The sequence below is a fragment of the Coturnix japonica genome, chromosome 11, assembly GCF_054131305.1.
Source record: "Coturnix japonica strain WE chromosome 11, WE-NBRP24, whole genome shotgun sequence".
NCBI lineage: Eukaryota > Metazoa > Chordata > Aves > Galliformes > Phasianidae > Coturnix > Coturnix japonica.
Genome location: NC_140673.1, coordinates 25,225,324 through 25,241,952, shown reverse-complemented (window position 1 = coordinate 25,241,952; position 16,629 = coordinate 25,225,324). Strand labels below are relative to the sequence as shown.

At 43.9% G+C, this 16,629-nt stretch overlaps 2 protein-coding genes across 8 annotated transcripts in view; one reads left to right on the top strand and one right to left on the bottom strand.

The window, feature by feature from the left end:
• Positions 1 to 16,629, bottom strand: part of C8A (complement C8 alpha chain) — a 17,712-nt gene continuing 1,083 nt past the window's right edge. The window contains exons 2-12 of one of the 2 annotated variants that reach the window (XM_015870659.3): positions 15,554 to 15,650; positions 14,791 to 14,935; positions 14,068 to 14,212; positions 12,970 to 13,159; positions 11,570 to 11,770; positions 10,146 to 10,386; positions 6,245 to 6,373; positions 5,322 to 5,479; positions 3,196 to 3,418; positions 2,291 to 2,484; positions 1 to 499 (exon numbers count right to left, since the gene is read on the bottom strand). In XM_015870659.3, the coding sequence (XP_015726145.1) occupies positions 2,333 to 2,484; positions 3,196 to 3,418; positions 5,322 to 5,479; positions 6,245 to 6,373; positions 10,146 to 10,386; positions 11,570 to 11,770; positions 12,970 to 13,159; positions 14,068 to 14,212; positions 14,791 to 14,935; positions 15,554 to 15,650 (1,681 nt within the window). In that variant the 3' untranslated portion in view covers positions 1 to 499; positions 2,291 to 2,332. Of the gene's footprint in view, positions 603 to 2,290; positions 2,485 to 3,195; positions 3,419 to 5,321; positions 5,480 to 6,244; positions 6,374 to 10,145; positions 10,387 to 11,569; positions 11,771 to 12,969; positions 13,160 to 14,067; positions 14,213 to 14,790; positions 14,936 to 15,553; positions 15,651 to 16,629 lie in introns of both variants that reach the window. The other variant, XM_085511802.1, reaches the window with a different exon arrangement.
• Positions 11,830 to 16,629, top strand: part of FYB2 (FYN binding protein 2) — a 27,631-nt gene continuing 22,831 nt past the window's right edge. For 2 of the 6 annotated variants that reach the window (XM_085511797.1, XM_085511795.1), the window contains exon 1: positions 11,838 to 11,964. In XM_085511797.1, coding sequence (XP_085367923.1) covers positions 11,920 to 11,964 — 45 coding nt within the window. In that variant the 5' untranslated portion in view covers positions 11,838 to 11,919. Of the gene's footprint in view, positions 11,965 to 16,629 lie in introns of all 6 variants that reach the window. The other 4 variants (XR_014932874.1, XR_014932871.1, XM_085511794.1 and 1 more) reach the window with 4 other exon arrangements.

The window sequence follows — 16,629 nt, the reverse complement described above, 5'->3', positions numbered from 1 at the left end:
TGGAACTGCAGTCTTTTATTGTACCCTCTAAGCTTTTACTTTAAGTAAGAAATGTACGTTTTTGCTACTTATCTAACACAGCTCTCATGCTGGCCACTTCAGCAGGAGAAATATTAGCTTCTTTGACTGGCACTGTAAATGTGTAATTGCTTGTAATCTTTTTTTATTTATTATCTCTTTATTATTATTATTGTTGTTGTTGTTGTTGTTGTTGTTATTATTATTATTATTATTATTATTATTTTAAACAGACATTATGGGCAGCTTCTCCCTTTCCCTGGACTGCAGTTCCCTGCTCCAAGCTCTGGGGAAGAAGATGCCAGAGTCCTGGGTGAGCAGAGAAAAGGGGCTGCTGCCCAACCTTTCTTGGTGTTGGATTGGTGGTGGTTCACGTTCAGTTCTTTCATCACTTGTATTTCTCTGGTTGTGGTGATTCTCCGGCCTTTCAGGAATGTGATGCTGCAGGTCATCTTCCCACAGGCTTCCATTCTCCAGCCTCCTAGGCAGCAAATCATTCCCTTCATTAATTTCTTCCCTCTGGACACAGAAACTCACTGTGGTACCTTGACACTCATTTGCTCTTGGGCTTTGTCCCAAGCAGTCTGTGCACAGGTGAGAATCACCCATGAGCCAAAATGGTTTAGGATGTAAGAACACTGTCTCATGTTTCTACATAATCACCATGTTGTGGAATCATTAAGGTTGGAAGAGACCTCTAAGAGCATAGAGTCATAGAATGGTTTAGGTTGGAAGGGACCTTTAAGATCATCCAGTTCCAACCCCCTGATGTAGGCAGGGACACCTCCCACTAGACCAGGTTGCTCACAGCCCCATCCAGCCTGGTCTTGGATGCAACCTCACTTAGCAACCTGTCCCAGTGTCTCATCACTCTCACAGTAAAGACTTTCTTTATCAAGTCCAGGTCATCAAATCCAACCATCAGCCCATCACCCCTGCACCCACTGACCATGTCCCCCATAAAGTTCCAGCCCCATGCTAAGGACTACTGGTAAAGCCATAGTGGGAAACTGCTGCTTTGCTCACATTCCCCAGGGCTGCCTAAATCACATTGATATCAAGGGGATGCTTCATGCTGCTGCATTTTCTCAGTGTAGAAGACATCAGATCCAAACCCTGGGGAGCAAATCTATCTCTGAATGAGTGCAGACTTTACCTGGGGGAAGCAGGCTTGGCAAAAAGGCCACCGTTTTGTCACACATTTACCCACATCTTAGAAACACGTCATGGTAATTTTTCACTGAAGAATCAAATCTTGGTGTTTGAGACAACACGGTTTGTTATTTTCTTATACCAAAGAGGAAAAAAAAAGAGCCTGCAGTTTCACTTTCAAGCAAAACAAGAAGCAGTAAGAAAAAAATAATCATCTTTTGGCAAATGTGCACACAAAAGAAAATATGGGGCCAGGTCTTCAGGTAGCATAAATCAGCCACAGTGAAGGAGCTACACTGATTTACATCAGCTACATGTCAGCCTCTAAATCACCACCGACATGCTGTTGAAAAACAAGCGTTTCCAAGCATCAGAGCTAGAGCTGAGCAATTTCTTGCACTAAACCACGATTCCTTTCTACTCCCACTTCCCATTCAAATGTATGTAGAAGTGCTCCTTTGTGCTTTGAGGTTTTGTTGCTGTTCATAATGCCTCTCAGGGCTTTTTTCCTCCCTCCTTTCCCTGCAATGCAAAGCTCAGTGAAATGAAGTGCCGCTTGCCTTCTGTCCTCCCTGGGTTTTGTGGCAGTTCATTAAGAGGGCTGAGCTGTGGGCTCTGGATGCAGTTCAATACCACATGTATTCCTGTGCTGAGATTTATGCCTTACGTTCAAGAAAGACCTTTAAATCAAGCAGCCCAGGAGCAACTTCCATGGCTCTGGATGCCTGGGGAATAAAATGCCCATGTGCAAATCAGCTCATCACTGGTCCAAGAGGAACAGTCTGCCCCTATGTGAGCATCCCTTAAAGAATGGTTTCCTTCTGGCCTCTCTGTTACTTGATGTAAGTATCTTCATCACTTTGAGTTCACATCTCACAATGGCTCTTTGAACCTCTTAGGGCTTAAGCTTCCTCCACACAGCTCAGCATATGGCTTTGCTGAAGACACAGCCCTGTCCAATATGCTGGGCATAAGAACCTGCCAACTTACCAAAGTTTCATGGTACATACATCAATACCAACAGCATAAAAATGCAAGCATTGCGAGCTTTTAATTTGTTTTCCAAAGGCAAACGTAGACATTTCTGCAAGTAAACAGTTCTAGCACATGTATTTCATACCTGCAGTGCTGAAGAGCTTGTGCCTGTGAAGCTATGCTGGGTTCAGCAGGAGGAGCTCTGCACATCTCTCCCCATGCAGGGTGCCCCTCCATGCTGCGGGGCTGGGTTGGTGCACTGCCGGCTGCGGTGCCGTGAGCCCGACTGGCACGGAGTCCAAGATGACCAGCAGCTCCAGCGCCCATCTGTCTCTGTGCCTGGGAAAGCATAGGACATAAATCATAATCTTTTTCTCACCTGAAAAGCTGCAGTTTGGCTTCCCAAAGGGCTGCTGGCAGCTCTCTCTGTGCTAATTCCCCCACCTCCAAGCAAGGCAGAGGGACAAATATCCCCTAGCTTCACTGTTATGGAGCTGTCCTGAAAAGCCCACCTGTCCCTGTGTAGATGGGTCAGTTTGAGGCTTTTTCATTATGGTACAGACTGAGATGTCAGGCGTGTTCGATACTATAGATTATAGCGGTGCTTCTGAATGATGGGAGTGCTTGATGGCTGTCATTTACTGTCGTGTTTTATTTACTCAGCTGGCCTTCATCCCTAGCTTGGGTACTTTATTAATCTGAACAGTAAAAATGGATCTTTGAGCTGTGTGAAAAGCTGCGCTTCCCACCCAGAGCAGAGGGGGCTGAGGGGAGGACTCATAGTAGCCCTACAGCTCCTCATTGGGAATGAAGGGACAACACTGAGCTCTGCGATGTGGGGATAGCAAAAGGACCCAAGGGAATGGCATGGAGCTGTGTCAAGGGTGGGCTGGGACACCCCTCTAGGCCATAGGGTTCATATGGTGCCATGTGGGCTCAGTGGTCTTTGTGGGATATTCTCCCCAACTCAGGATATTCTGTGATGCCGTGTTGATGTATCACGTGCACAGACAGCCCTGTCCCCTCTATTAGAGCACACTGGGACCTCACCTTGGTGTTCACTCTGCTCACAAGCAGGGCCACTGTATCCAGACCGGCACTGGCACGAGCACTCATCTCCCACTAGGACAGGCTCGCTGTTGTGCTGGCATGGCCCACAGCGACAAGCATTGAACTCCAGCAGGTACTGATCCAAAGTCTTCTTCAGGTGCTGCCGTTTGGTTTCCATGTTGCCAGCATCACTTCTGGGAAGGATTTCATGGATAGGTTGCAGCTGCACAGGGTGGAGAATAAGAATGGAGGTTGAGGATTTCAGCTAGGCGTGAGCTCAGGTGCTGCAGAGAGCAGGGAGATTGCTGGGTAGAGACAAGGCTGAGAAAACCCTCATTTGTCTTCCTTGACAGCTGCATGAATGTGATGTAAATGCTACCAGCACTGATAGGGCCTAGTGAGAAACCACTGGTCCAAAACTCTTCCCCATCTTAGAGGTCTGTGTGGGAATGGCTTCTCCAGACATGCTTTGGTTTTTCAATGTGGATCCAAATGATAAATCAGAACACCCCAGTAAGCCCATTGTTTGATTGATTTCTTGCTGCTGCCACTATGTCAGGTTCTTGCACGCCTTTTGCTTTTTTGGACCAAAAACATTTAGGTGGGAGCTTCAGACAGTGGTTATCATCAAAACTAAACACTGACCTGTCATAAACAGCGACTGGATCATGAGTGATCCAGTAAATGTACGGTGTGGAGAATTTTAGCTGCCTGCATCTTGGTCTTTGATACTGTGAAATAATTCTAAGCCATCTACAGCTTTAAAAGCATAGCAAGCTTTTGTATTTCCAGTAGCAAAATGCAGTTCTTGTGTATGATTCATCAAAATATCTGGATGTAGACAGCTGTAATTGTAACCCACCTTCTGCTTTGAATCTGCTCCATAGGATTGATGGGATTAGCCCAATGGCAGCAGGCTCCTGCCTTCTGAAATGCCCTGAGTTTGGGGGCTGTTTTAGGTATTCAGCTGTCTTTAGAAAATGGATCCATGAAAAATCTCAGCCTTTCCAGTTTCACCAGTAACAAAAGGGAACTATAAAGGACCCAGCTCAAGGCCAATTCAAGGACACATATATATATGCCTAGAACACATCTGGCTGAGAACTGGTTGGTGCCGGTCCAGGAAAGTCCTGGGTATCATCTCATTGCACAAGGCATACAGGGCGAGGAGGATCAGAAAGGCTTTGGGAAGAGCTCTTAGTCAAATTAGTACAAACTTGTTTAACAAACAAGCACAAGCTACAGATAAATGCTGTTACAGTGGGCATAGGCACTTATTGGCAGCACGGACCACTGTTGGTTGCACAATGATGGCTGAGCTCTGAAAGCAGCCAGCAGAGAGGTCAGCGTATGTTTTACTGGAAAACCGCAATAAGTTTTGCCCAGAATTGATGGGAGTTGGTGAAGAAAGGTGAATAACCTGAAGCATGCATTCAGATATAGCTGAAAGCACTTTTTCTTTAGCTGGCCTTTCTGCTAGCAGGGTGCTGCCCAGAAGGATTTGCAGATTCCCACTTCCCCTTACAGTAATGCTGATAATTCCCAGCTCCACATTCGCTTTTACTGTTTGGCCTTCCTGCTGTCCTTCCTTCTATGGGATGAGAACTTTGCTGATTCTTATGGACATGAACCCTCCCTGCAGAGCATGGGGAGAGATAGGACCCTGCTGAGAAAGTGGTTTTCCCTGCTCTAACTCCTGGAAGCACCCATAGCAACACCCACCATGGTGTGCAGAGCTTAGCTAGAACCACTGTGGCTCTGAAGCAGGCAGAATGTGAAGTGTTGCCCATGAATATCCTGCCTATACAGGAGGCCAGGAGCATTAGGGAGAATAATAAGGGTGGATGCAACCATGGAGAGCCACTCATTGGGAAACTGTTTGGGGACACATGACAAACTTAACTCAGCACTAATCCAGCATTAAGCTCCTTGTCTCCCTCCCTGCTGATGCTGCCAGCGGGAGATGAACTCCCCATTGTGAAATGAATAAGAGGTTACTAGATCAGTGGCCCATTACATTTAATCTTGTTCTGTGATGGGATCACAATAAAAATACGAAATGATTTGCTCGGCTACACTTTCATTCGTTATAATGGCAGAGTTTCTTCAGCTGCAGAAAGGCTTACCTCAAAATCAATAACAGCTGGATTATATTTTAATGACCTTCCCCAGCGCCGATACGTGTTGCTATCCCAACTGCTTAAGGGCCGTGCACTGTAAGAGGTATCTCCACCTTTAATCCGAACAATGATATCTTCCACAACTGCACTGTTGCTCCCAGCATCTGAGAAGTCAGCCAACACACATACATTTAGTTACCACATCTACACCAGAAACTGCCCCACTGAGGGGGAGTTCAATCATCAGAGGGACTCTGGGTGAGTGGTACCAGTGCTCCATTTCTTTCTCCACTGGCAGAGTGAGCCCTCTGCATTGTTAAAAGGTGGCTGGTGACAAGTTAAGCATTGACAAATATCCTAAGCTGGTAAGACCTAAAGAGGCTGCACATCTCTGGCCTTTATGTCTGCTTAGCATGGATGCACATCTCCGTGTTTATCAGTGGGGTTTTCTTCTTGTTACGATCAGCTTTGACTTTTTCAGTAGATACCATTGTTGCCCTCTCTGATCTATTGGCCCCAGGGGTTACAAACAAGTCTCATGCGTGTTTGGTCCATACTGGTGTCAAATCTGTAGAGGGACTGGAGCCACAGGGCACTTCCAAGGGAGTGTTTGGCATGGGGGCTTGGACCTGATCTTTATGTCTCACTGGCTCATCCCTGCCCACCCTGGGGCAGCTGAAGAGACTGGAGCTCTCCAGTCATCCATTCATTCTACTCACATTTCTGTCCGGATGCTATTTCAATTTCTTTCAAGAGGCACCTGGAGAGAGGGACCCAATTATGCTTTTGTCCCACCTTGAGTCTGAGCCGTGTTTGGGGATGGCACCAGAACACCTTCTATATCTTGTACAACCCTACCTCAACCCGCAGGCCCAGTGACAAAGGAATGGAGCTGTATCTTAGCAGACAACTATTCCCCATCACCATACCAGTGTTCAGAAGCTGTTTCTTTCGACAGTCAGAGAGTGACACAGATAGTTCCCACTGCAGCATGGGCGTTGTGTCTGAAATGCCCAGTGAGAGGCCAAAACAGGTGGTTACTTCCTCATAGCTGATGTCTGTGAAGCAACAATGCAAACAATAAATGCAGCAATTAGTACTAAGCATAAGGCTTTCATTTTCCTTCTTCTGTATTTCATGTCAATGAGGAAAATAGACAGTTAATTGCATTGCCTGTTACTCATAGGCTTATTCCAGGCAGAGAACAGCCTTCAGCCTTACAGTGGCAAAGCCAAACATTTATTGAGGTGTATTGGGCCATATTAGGTGTGGTTATCAGTAAGTGATTTCCTTCTTGTTAAAAGAAATAGAATCCCTGAACACAGGCTTCAAGCATGAATTTCCTTCTTGGGCCTATTTATTTAAAATGGAAAAGATTTTGTGGTTTCTGTTTGTGTTGTGTTGTTTTTTTCCTCTCCCACAGACTAACTTATAAATAGAGTAACACTGGGAACAGCAGCTGAAATCAATAGATCGTTGCTAAATTTCCCAAACTAAGGGTCTGACCAATGTATAAGCAGTACCTTCAGCAGCCACTTGTCAAAGCTCTGTCTGCTGAACGCTGTGAAAGCCTTACTGCGTGCTGCTGCTACTAGTGCTGCCACATACATCACCCAAATATGTAACTGGAGACCCATGAAGTGACTACAGAAGGGAGCAGCAGACTAATGAGGTGGTTTCACTAAGGTAAGCAACGTGCATATTTCATGTGGCATAGTTTTATGCGTGTGCTTCAGTCTGCTGCGAATGTAAGGCTGTCTCTTGGAATAGTTAAGAAATCTTTTGATTTCAATTAATATGGGTGTTGTAAGTAATAGGTAACTTTCATGATGCCCCTTTTGTTAGACATCCTGTTCTTCTTGGCAGAATTTGTGCATTGTGGCTTAGTAGCTTAATGTTTGAGGCTCCAGTTGAGCCTGACCCAGAGCACTAAGCTTGCCTTGTAAGAGAGGGAGCAACACATTGTCTTTCTTGCCTTTAAAACTTGCATATAAACTGCTGTGTTCTTCTTCCCTCCCATGTGTTTTGCTGGGGAGGTGGGCTGGAGTTGTGCAGGGTTGCTCGGTGGCTTTGTGTATGTGCCCTAGGAAGGAGACTTCAAGTCCTGTATCTGAAGTCATATTCCTGTGAAGCACTCTGAAGGCTTCATAGGGAATTACATCTCCATGCAAAATGGAGCCCTTGAGGAAGATCAAATGGATAGCACTCAGTTACTTGTAGTAAAGCATTCAACAGTTGTAAATGCAGTAGGTAAAGTTCACTCACCCAAAGCAACGTGAGTGATTGCTCATCTTAGTGTTGGAGTGCTGTAAAATTAAGCTTGAGGAATGCCCTTGTTAATTGATTTGCTATGGTTCCTCTTGAGTACATTATGTTCAGCAAAGGTCTGTCAATGCAATTTGCTGTTGGTTGCAGCAAGATCAGGTCCTGATAAATGCAGAGAGGTTATCATTTCAAAAAGGTGGTCATAGAAAATATTGGCACTTGAGGGAGGAACCCGGATAGTTTTTTATGTTATGTAATTTGCAGTAGTTGAATGTGCTCAAGATTTACTGCTGTGTTTTGAATTAATCAGAATATATGATGACTCTTTCTAATTGACTCCGCGTAATGTTTCTCCCATAAATGTTCTTGTAATGTGGGAACACATTACGCTATTTTCAGCTAAATAATAGAGTCATAACAATCTATTTTTAAGGAAGTAATGACAAATATTGATGGCAGAGCAACAAGGGACCTCATTCAGACATATGCATTTGTTTAGTTCACGCATGGCCATGTTTGTAGTAGGAAGCCCTTACAGCCTGAAAGCTAACGATGGGTCAGGCTGCAAAACTGCAGTCCTGAGCTCCGCATGAGTTGGTGGCAGTCTGTTCGTGGGTGTCTTAATTCAGAAGGTGACTTTGTTATCAAAATTCAGGTTTCTCAAGTACTTGATATCTAGCACATGACTGGGTCTAGTTGGTTCAGTGACCACCAGGTATCTCTCATTTAGGCAGTGCACAGCCTAGGGATTTTATTTCCTGGATGTGGCTGGTCATCGGTCTATGAAAACAAAAGGAGCATTTCCTCTTCCAAAGCATTTAACATGTAGCTTCCTAGGTTAGTTGGATTCTTGGGATGCATGGGTGGATCTAAAGCAGAAGTTGTGCTGCTCAGCCCTGCGGGAACTCAGCTTCAAACTCATTTTTGGAAGCCCTGGTTTTCAAGATTTGAGAGCTTATATCCTGATCCTGACCATCCCTCAGGGGAGGTGACTAAATCCTCTTGCAAATACAGCCTTCAAGCAAGCATGGCCATGATTGCCAATAGAAAGGCAGTTTTTTCCTCATGGCTTTGCACAGTGGCTTATCAGCCACAGCAGGTGGTCCTTCTGGGTCTACATCATGTGTTACAGAGCACTGTTGACTTGATAAATGTGGCCTTTCTAGCAGAATCTGAGTTATATGGAAATTACACAAATGTGCCCCATTAGAATGAAAATTACATCTCTACTGGGGCACATTTTTGTCTTTTGCTGAACTTCAGCATCCTTCTTCCCTAAAAGAGGGCATCTTGTAGCAATAAATATACTCCTCAGATACATAATAAGCACGAGATAAAGTAAAATAATATCCTCCATCAACATGTGCTTGATTAATTCTTCCTCTGAATTTGGCAATCTGTTTCCTGAAGACTTGCTTGCCAAGATTGTGTTCACTTCTACATCGCTCACTCTTCAGAGTGAATGAAAGATTTGAAGAGGCATCATCATGTTTCCAAACATTGCCAGTTGAGGAATTCGAAGAAAAATCTCTAAATGGGTAATTTCTTGCAGAAAAATGGCATGGTTAATGCTCGCTATGCAGTATATAGTTATTCTAGTGCTGATGGTACCAAACCGTTTCAGGCTGGAGAGCGGAACCATGGAAACTGATGTAATTTCAGCACCTGCTGACCAAGGTCACAATTATTTTGACATGAATGTCCATAGGGGCACAGGTATCATCAGCAGAGGACAGTGATGATATTTAGGTAAAGTTGGATCTGTTGCACAATTGGCGCCTTTGCAAAAGTAGGCCATTTGTTCAGTGTACTCTACAGGACCATGTATGCTTTGGTTCTCTGGTAGAAGCTACTCCTGCACTCTGGGTATCTGTAGTGGATTTTTCATATAACTGAGATTCACAGATACAGTTTTCCAGCCTCAAATGATCTAAAATGTTGAGAACTGCAGCTAACAGAGTTCTGGTAGTCTTTGGCTATGACACTAGCCAGAGTAAGATGGCTGAGGTACTGCCAAGCACAGTGGGCTATTTCCAATTACAGAAGATTGAAGCCCTCATTTTTAGGATGCGAAACTGTGAGTGGGCTCTCATTCTTTACTTCCTATGAGTTTGCAGTCCTTGAGCATACATAAGGTGGCCAGATCTAAGACCATAAGCAACAGGAGAAGTTTCAAGAAGACTAGCAAGTGACACTGGAAAAAGAGAGGAAAAGGTACTCAGATTACTTATTAAACTAAAAACTTCACCCAGATTCTTCTAAAATAATATCAAGAAAAGCTTTTTGTGATGATAAAGCTCCTCCTCTGCTATGCATTAAGTAGCATCTTGTGAAGAACATGTGGGTACTCACACACCAACCCTGCTGCTTTTTGGAGATTTTTGGTGGATGTATGTATATTTTATGATGAGAAATAGGCTCACTTTTCCAAGCTGGCTGCTGATAAGCATCCACCCACCCAAGAGCCACCAGATGGTGGACTGGACCTGTTCTATGATCTCTAGGTTGTTAAATGATTGGTTTATAGCAGAAAGTTGTGAGCAGAGGTGTTTGTGTCATTCTAACCTTGTCGTCTCATTTCCTCTTTGTTAACAACGAGGATGTACTCAAGGTCGCCTCCCATAGTGCCAGATGTCATGAAATGGGTGCCATAGTCATTGATGAATTTGGCATACATGCCGTAGTTGTATGTATCTGGAAGCTCCTGCAGAGAGATGAGCATGTCTTCATTCAAAACAACGTTGTTCCTTCTCATCTTGAAACGGGCCGTCTGCACCTTGGTCGCAATTCTAATGAATCCAACATTCTGCAAGTAGAGAGGAGCTGACAGTTAGTATTCATGGTTGGGGGAGAGAAGGTCCCTTCTAGTTTTCTTAATTTGCAGAGAAAAGCCTGGGTATGATGGTCAGTATGTGTTACAGGCTTGAAAGCAGCCCAGGTTTAAACAAACTCAGTGGTAATTTTTCTTGTAATTTCTCTTGTGTGGCTGTGTGAGGTGGAGGGCAGTGTAATGGTTTGGATGCCTTAGGGGTTTTATTACGTGCAAGTGTGGTCAGAGCTAAGATCCACCAGATTCTTCTTCATCCTTTATTTCTGCTATTTCTATTTTTGTTATTCCCTTTTGTTTTTTGACAAGCTTGATGAGGCTACAGGAGGATGCCCTGGCTGGGAGGGGAGTATTTCCTGATCTAACAACATATCCACGGCTCCTCTTCCAGACCGATCATTGCCTCAGACATGATGCCAGTGTAACAGAAAACAGCCCCTTAAATGATTCCTCCCATAACAGATCATTGTTCAGCTGCAAGCGAATCTAGACAAGTGCTCAGTAAACGCTCTAGTGGTGCCAATTTCAAGCAGATTAAGGGCTTTTCAACTCAGAACACTTATCAAAATAATTATTCTTTATAGTTTGCTATCAGCAGACAAGAAAGGAGACAAGGCATAGTATATGTGGGAAATGCTAGCATTCATGTTATTAGACGGGGGAAGAAAGCATCACAGCTAGACCAAAATGAGGAAGAACTTGTGAGAAATAAGCCTTATTATTGGAAGCTTATCATGTTGCACGAACCTCTGTTCAAGAATAACATATTTGCCGATCATAAGGCAGCTTGTATTAATTAGAACAAGCTATATTTTCTAATGGAGGTAATTCCCCAACATCTTGATGTTTCCTCCTCTCTATTGATATCTCTTGTATTATTTTAAATGTGCTTAATGTAGCCGTGAAGCAGGATGGGGTGGGACGATGTGTCGTGGTACTTGGTAATTCAATTTTACCCCTCCCTCCCTGTTTTCTAAAATGTAATAGGAACAGCAAACAGGATGACTAACGATTGTATGTTTGCAATTACATGAACAAATTAAGGTACAATTGCTATATGTTTCTTAAAAAATAAGCAATTAAGAGAATAAGAGATAGAAGATACAACCAGACCATGCAATGCACAGACAAGATGACTGGAGCGTATGCGTTGCTGATTTACCTTTGCACTATATTCTGTGAAATTCTTCAGGGATCCTTTGCCACGTGATAAGGTGAAGCCGAGGTTCACTTTGAAATTTGTCTTTGCAGGCCCAATCCCAATGTTAAAGCCCCCTCCTTTGGATTTACTACTTCTGAGGGCATCCATCAGATCTTTTGAATCATCGTAGAACTCGGAAGAGAATCCAGAATCAGCGTGAGCCTAAAGTGGAAGGAGCACATGTTAATTGCTCATGCATTTCCCTTTTTAATCTTTCCTTGTTTATCTAAGTTGCTGATAATACCTCTTTTGAAACAGGTGATGCTCCTGATGGTGTCAGTGCTGCCTTGTCAAAGAGTGCAGAATAAAGAATGCAGCAACGTGCAATTTCATTTGGAAGTATGTGGGAAATGCAGGTAAAGTCTCACATCTTGCTTCATCTATCCACATGCAAGGGAATGGCTAGTGTTTAACCACCAAAAGCAATGCCATAACAGGCAGAGCTGGTAATGATGCCTATGGAGCCAGCTTGATATTTCCCATTATACAAACCCTACTTCCTTGCAGCTCTACAAAATTCTGAGTGATTTTGACTGATTACTTTTTCCCCTTTCACTCCAGCCTGCTTCAGGAGGGACTTACTTAGGAAAAAAGATTCAGCAGCAGTAATCCAGCCACTTATGGGGGCACAGTTAGAAAATAAACATTGTTCTGCCTGTGTTTTAGAGAAGTGACCTTTTCCATGACAGCTCTGCTTTGCTGGCGTGTGGAACTCAGCAGCCCTGCTGAGCTCAGGCTGTGCCAATTGCTTCTATAAGAAGCCAGATAAATTGCAAACACTGAAAAAGGGCATCTCCAATGGTTGTGAGTGTCTTCCTAGACCCCAATGGCTCTGAAGACAGTGTCTATGGGGGACTTGCAGATAAGGGGGGGGAGCATTGCCAATATGGTGGTTCTCTCTGAGCTAGTGACTGTCATATTGCCCTCAGAATTCAGACTTATGTCCCTTTTAGCTATTCCAAGGACTTAAATGCTTCCAAGGATTGAATTGCTAGCATTGTTCCCACTTTACATATGGTCAGCTTCATCCCTGGGGAGGCAAGTGGCTTCTGTAAGCAGCTTCTGCAAGCGATACTGGTCATTAATAGCAAAACTCAGAATTTAGAGAAGAAAGAAGAATTATCTTGGCTTTGACTATAATAGAATTAGATGTTGGGAAGCCTGGATGATAATGCATGTTGGTGCCTTGATGTGCCATAAGGCTGCTCTTACATTACCAGTTGTCTGTTGTCTTTGGGTCAGCTGGAGGGAGGTAATTTGAAAGACGACATGTAGTGAATTGTCTCCAGATATAATGTGCATAGTAATTTTGGCTTTTTAGCTGAGGAAACATTGCTATATTTGACCACCCGAGTACTTACTAGGAATTGGTATATGTGGAAGTTGTAAGGTTTGAGGAAATACTTCTCATCATCTCCATAGTACAGGCGTTCACACGCGGCATCATATCTCAGTGCCCTCCACTCCCCATTGTAGACAGATTCACAGTGGCCTCCCAGAAATTTAGGATCATATATGTACCTTTTCTCCTCTTGTGTCAGGATGTTGTATCTTTTGAAAGAAAGACCATTCAGAAAGTTAACTCCTGTTTTCTTTCTCCAGCAGACCCCATCACTATTTCTGCCCTCATGATGCCACATGTATCCATCCTTTTATCCAACTTGAACCTTAAGTAACAACCATCATCTGAGTGCTGAGTCTGAGGTGCATCTCAAAATATTCCCTGGCCTCACTGTATGGGATATAACCCATGACTGTAACTGTTACCTATGTTAATTTAATCTCCTGCCTTTAGTAGTGGTCCTATTTTTTTCAATGGAATTAGTACCTCCCCTGGACTTGAAGTCTCCTATTGCTTTGCTAAATTAATCACTTATTTCCTTCCATCTCCCTCTTCCTGCTCCCAAGCCATCACAGTGCTGCCCTCTGAATTACTGAGAATATTAAGGAACAGGTGGGATTTCAGTGGCTCAAAATGAAAGCATTATTCAGACTAGACAGCGGCGTTGCTCCTCACAACAGGGGAATCATCCATAAGAACAAGATAGTGCTATTGCTTTTGTATGTTCTGCAGAGGAAACAAATCAGAGCAGTGTTAAATGCAGTGCTCAGTGCAAATTAAGATAGGTCATGAAGAACTTTCGATGGATACACCTGTGCTCTGAGCATTTTTCTCACTGGCTCCAGAGTGTTTGATCAAACAGGTTGGAGAATTGCCCAATGGGTGGCTACACTGTCATACTGTAGCTCATGTTTTCCACGTAGTGCTAAGCAGCATCATGCTTAAAACACAAGATATAGGGCAAAAGGGGCCACAATAGACAGCTTGCCTTAAAATTCATTCTAGATTTCTTTATATTCCCTAGCAGTGTAAAACTTTTTCATGCATGGAAGTACTTATCAGCTTAAATAGCCCTTCTTATGAAAATGATTAATTATCATTTATGATAATTACTCACCCTCGTGCTGCTTTTTCAGACCCTGGGATGGGGAACAGATTGTCACAGGGGTGTTCAATATCTTCATCTTCGCAGTCATTCTCATCAGACCCATCTCTGCAGTCTATATTGCCGTTACACACAAGATGCTGTTTAATACAGCGACCTGGAGTGTGCACAGAGAGAATTGGTTTTTCACCTTCAGGAACCTTTTTTGTATTTACTTTTCTATTTGGCACCTATATTTCAGTTCCACAAGAAGCCACACTGTGTGGTAAACACTGCACTCTTCCATCAGGAGTTTTAGAGCAATGATTATAGCTCAAGAATGAATGTTTGCAGGAACTGAATCTTGAAAGAGCTTTTGTTTTGGGGGGTGATGAGAGCCTTGATGAGGCAGTCATGGAGAGAATTGGTGCTGTGGATGAAGCACTGTTGACCTGCTTTAGCTGAGAGCTGGTGTGTATTTGATAGGATGAGAGGGAATTGCTTTAAATTATGCCTGGGGAGGTTCAGGTTGGGTGAAAGGAAGAATTTATCTGAAGGAATAATCCAGCACTGGCACAGGCTGCCCAGGGAGGTGGTGGAGTCACTGTCCCTGGAGGTGTTCAAGAACTGTGGGGATGTGGCACTGAGGGATACGGTCAGTGGGCAATACTGGTAATAGGTGAAAACGTAACATGGATAGATTTCTGCTCTGCCCACCCAAAATCTTTGTCTGGAGTTTGAGCCCAGTTCACTCACCGCTCTCCTTGCACTGGAAGTCATTCCCACAGCTGAGAGCTCTGGCACAGCTCTCCCCAGCACTGCAGCTTTGCTCATCCCAGAGGGGCCCCTCGCAATGCTGCCCCCCAAACATTGCTGGCTGCAGCAGCGTGCGGTGCCGGTGCTGCACAAGAAAGAAACATCAAACTTGTTTCCCTAAGATGGACACAGATATGAATTACAGCACCAATCCTGAGACGTTTCTAATGAGTTATTAATGAGGATTGCTGCTTTTGAACCTGGGGGGTGTGAAGAGCCCAATTGTTTCCAGATTATAAGCATGGGAACAAAACTATGGGGATATGAACTCAATAGAAAGCAATATTATGTCAGGCATTTGAAAGTGAAGACTTGAATGATGAAGACATGTGAAACGATATCAAAATCTGAGAACAGGAGCTGATGAATGAAGGTTGCTTTTAATTTCTTCTCATTAGCATATTTGCATTAAGAATCAGGGGATCCATAATTAATTCTGAAATTAAAAAGGGAGAAAGTCTTGGCCAGATATTCTGGCCTGATTCTTCCACCTTTTGCTTTGCTTTGGTGTTCTGCAGCTCTGCTACCTTAAACTTACACCAAAGTAAGAGCCTCTCTATGAGAGGAGCACCTTCATCATGTGTGGATGAGTTTACAGGATGCTTCAGGATGATGAATGCGTATCATATCTATAATTAATGTGTGTACATCCTCAACACGGATGCATCTGAAGATAAATGAATACATTACAGTAGAGCCTTACTTTTCTCCCTTGGCAAGGGATGCAATCTGTCCATTCCGACCACTGGCTCAGCTGACAGTCAACAGGAGCTGGAGTACTGACATCTCTGCTGCTTCTTCTAAAGAGAGGGAGAGGCAGTGGTCTGAGGGCTTTGAAGATGTGCTTTTATGAATAAGATCTGTGAGTTCTTCCAATAGGAACTTATTTTGTAGGAAGGCAACCGACCCGAGAGAAGGCAACCGACCCTTTCCAATAGGCTTTCTTCTGAGGAGCACATCACAAACTCCATGAATAGTCATGCTTGCCACCTTGGTCTGAAATCTATTGATTTCATTTCTCTTTAACACAGTCCTGAGCCTGTGGCCAGTATTTTGGCAAACAGATTTGACCCCATGGTCAGTTACTTTGTGTATGTTGGTAGGAATGGCATCACCAGTGGCGCTGGGTGGCAAGGTGCAAAGCTGTTTTGAGCATGAGGATTTGTTGGCTGATGATTTCTAAAAGGAAATGCATCCCACATACAGAAATGTGGGAGAGAAATCAAAGGTACAACAACAGGAAATGGCAGAAGTAATGCATCACCGTAGTCTCTGGTTCAGAGTCTCTGTGCATACACTGAATAGTGCTATGTAGCAGCAAGAAAATATTTGTCTTGCCACCCAGCCCAGTCATTGTGATCTCTGTGTTTCTGCCTCCAATCCTACAACCTTTATTTTTATAATGTGTTTCTTTGTCTTGAGAAGCAGTCCCTGGAGTAATGATATGACTCTGCATTTGCCACAGCCTTCAAAGCATTTTGAGGGGTTATTCTGAGTCAAAACATTATTATCATTATGTTAGTGATTAACTAATGAGCAGTCTGTTTCACTTATGAGACTGCAGTCCAAAGAGAAATACTGATAATTAGTGGAGCTGGGAGCACTTTGGAGATTAATCAGTGAGCCCACTAAATTGGAGCCATGGTTGGGGTTAGGGGTGATGGGTGATGGGGAGGAATCAAACCTGCCGTGCCCTTCCCTTAGGAAAACAGGGAGCCTGCAGACAGACCCTGTGCTGGAGATGGTGCTGCTGTCGTTGCCTTCTGGCTCTGTCAGGAG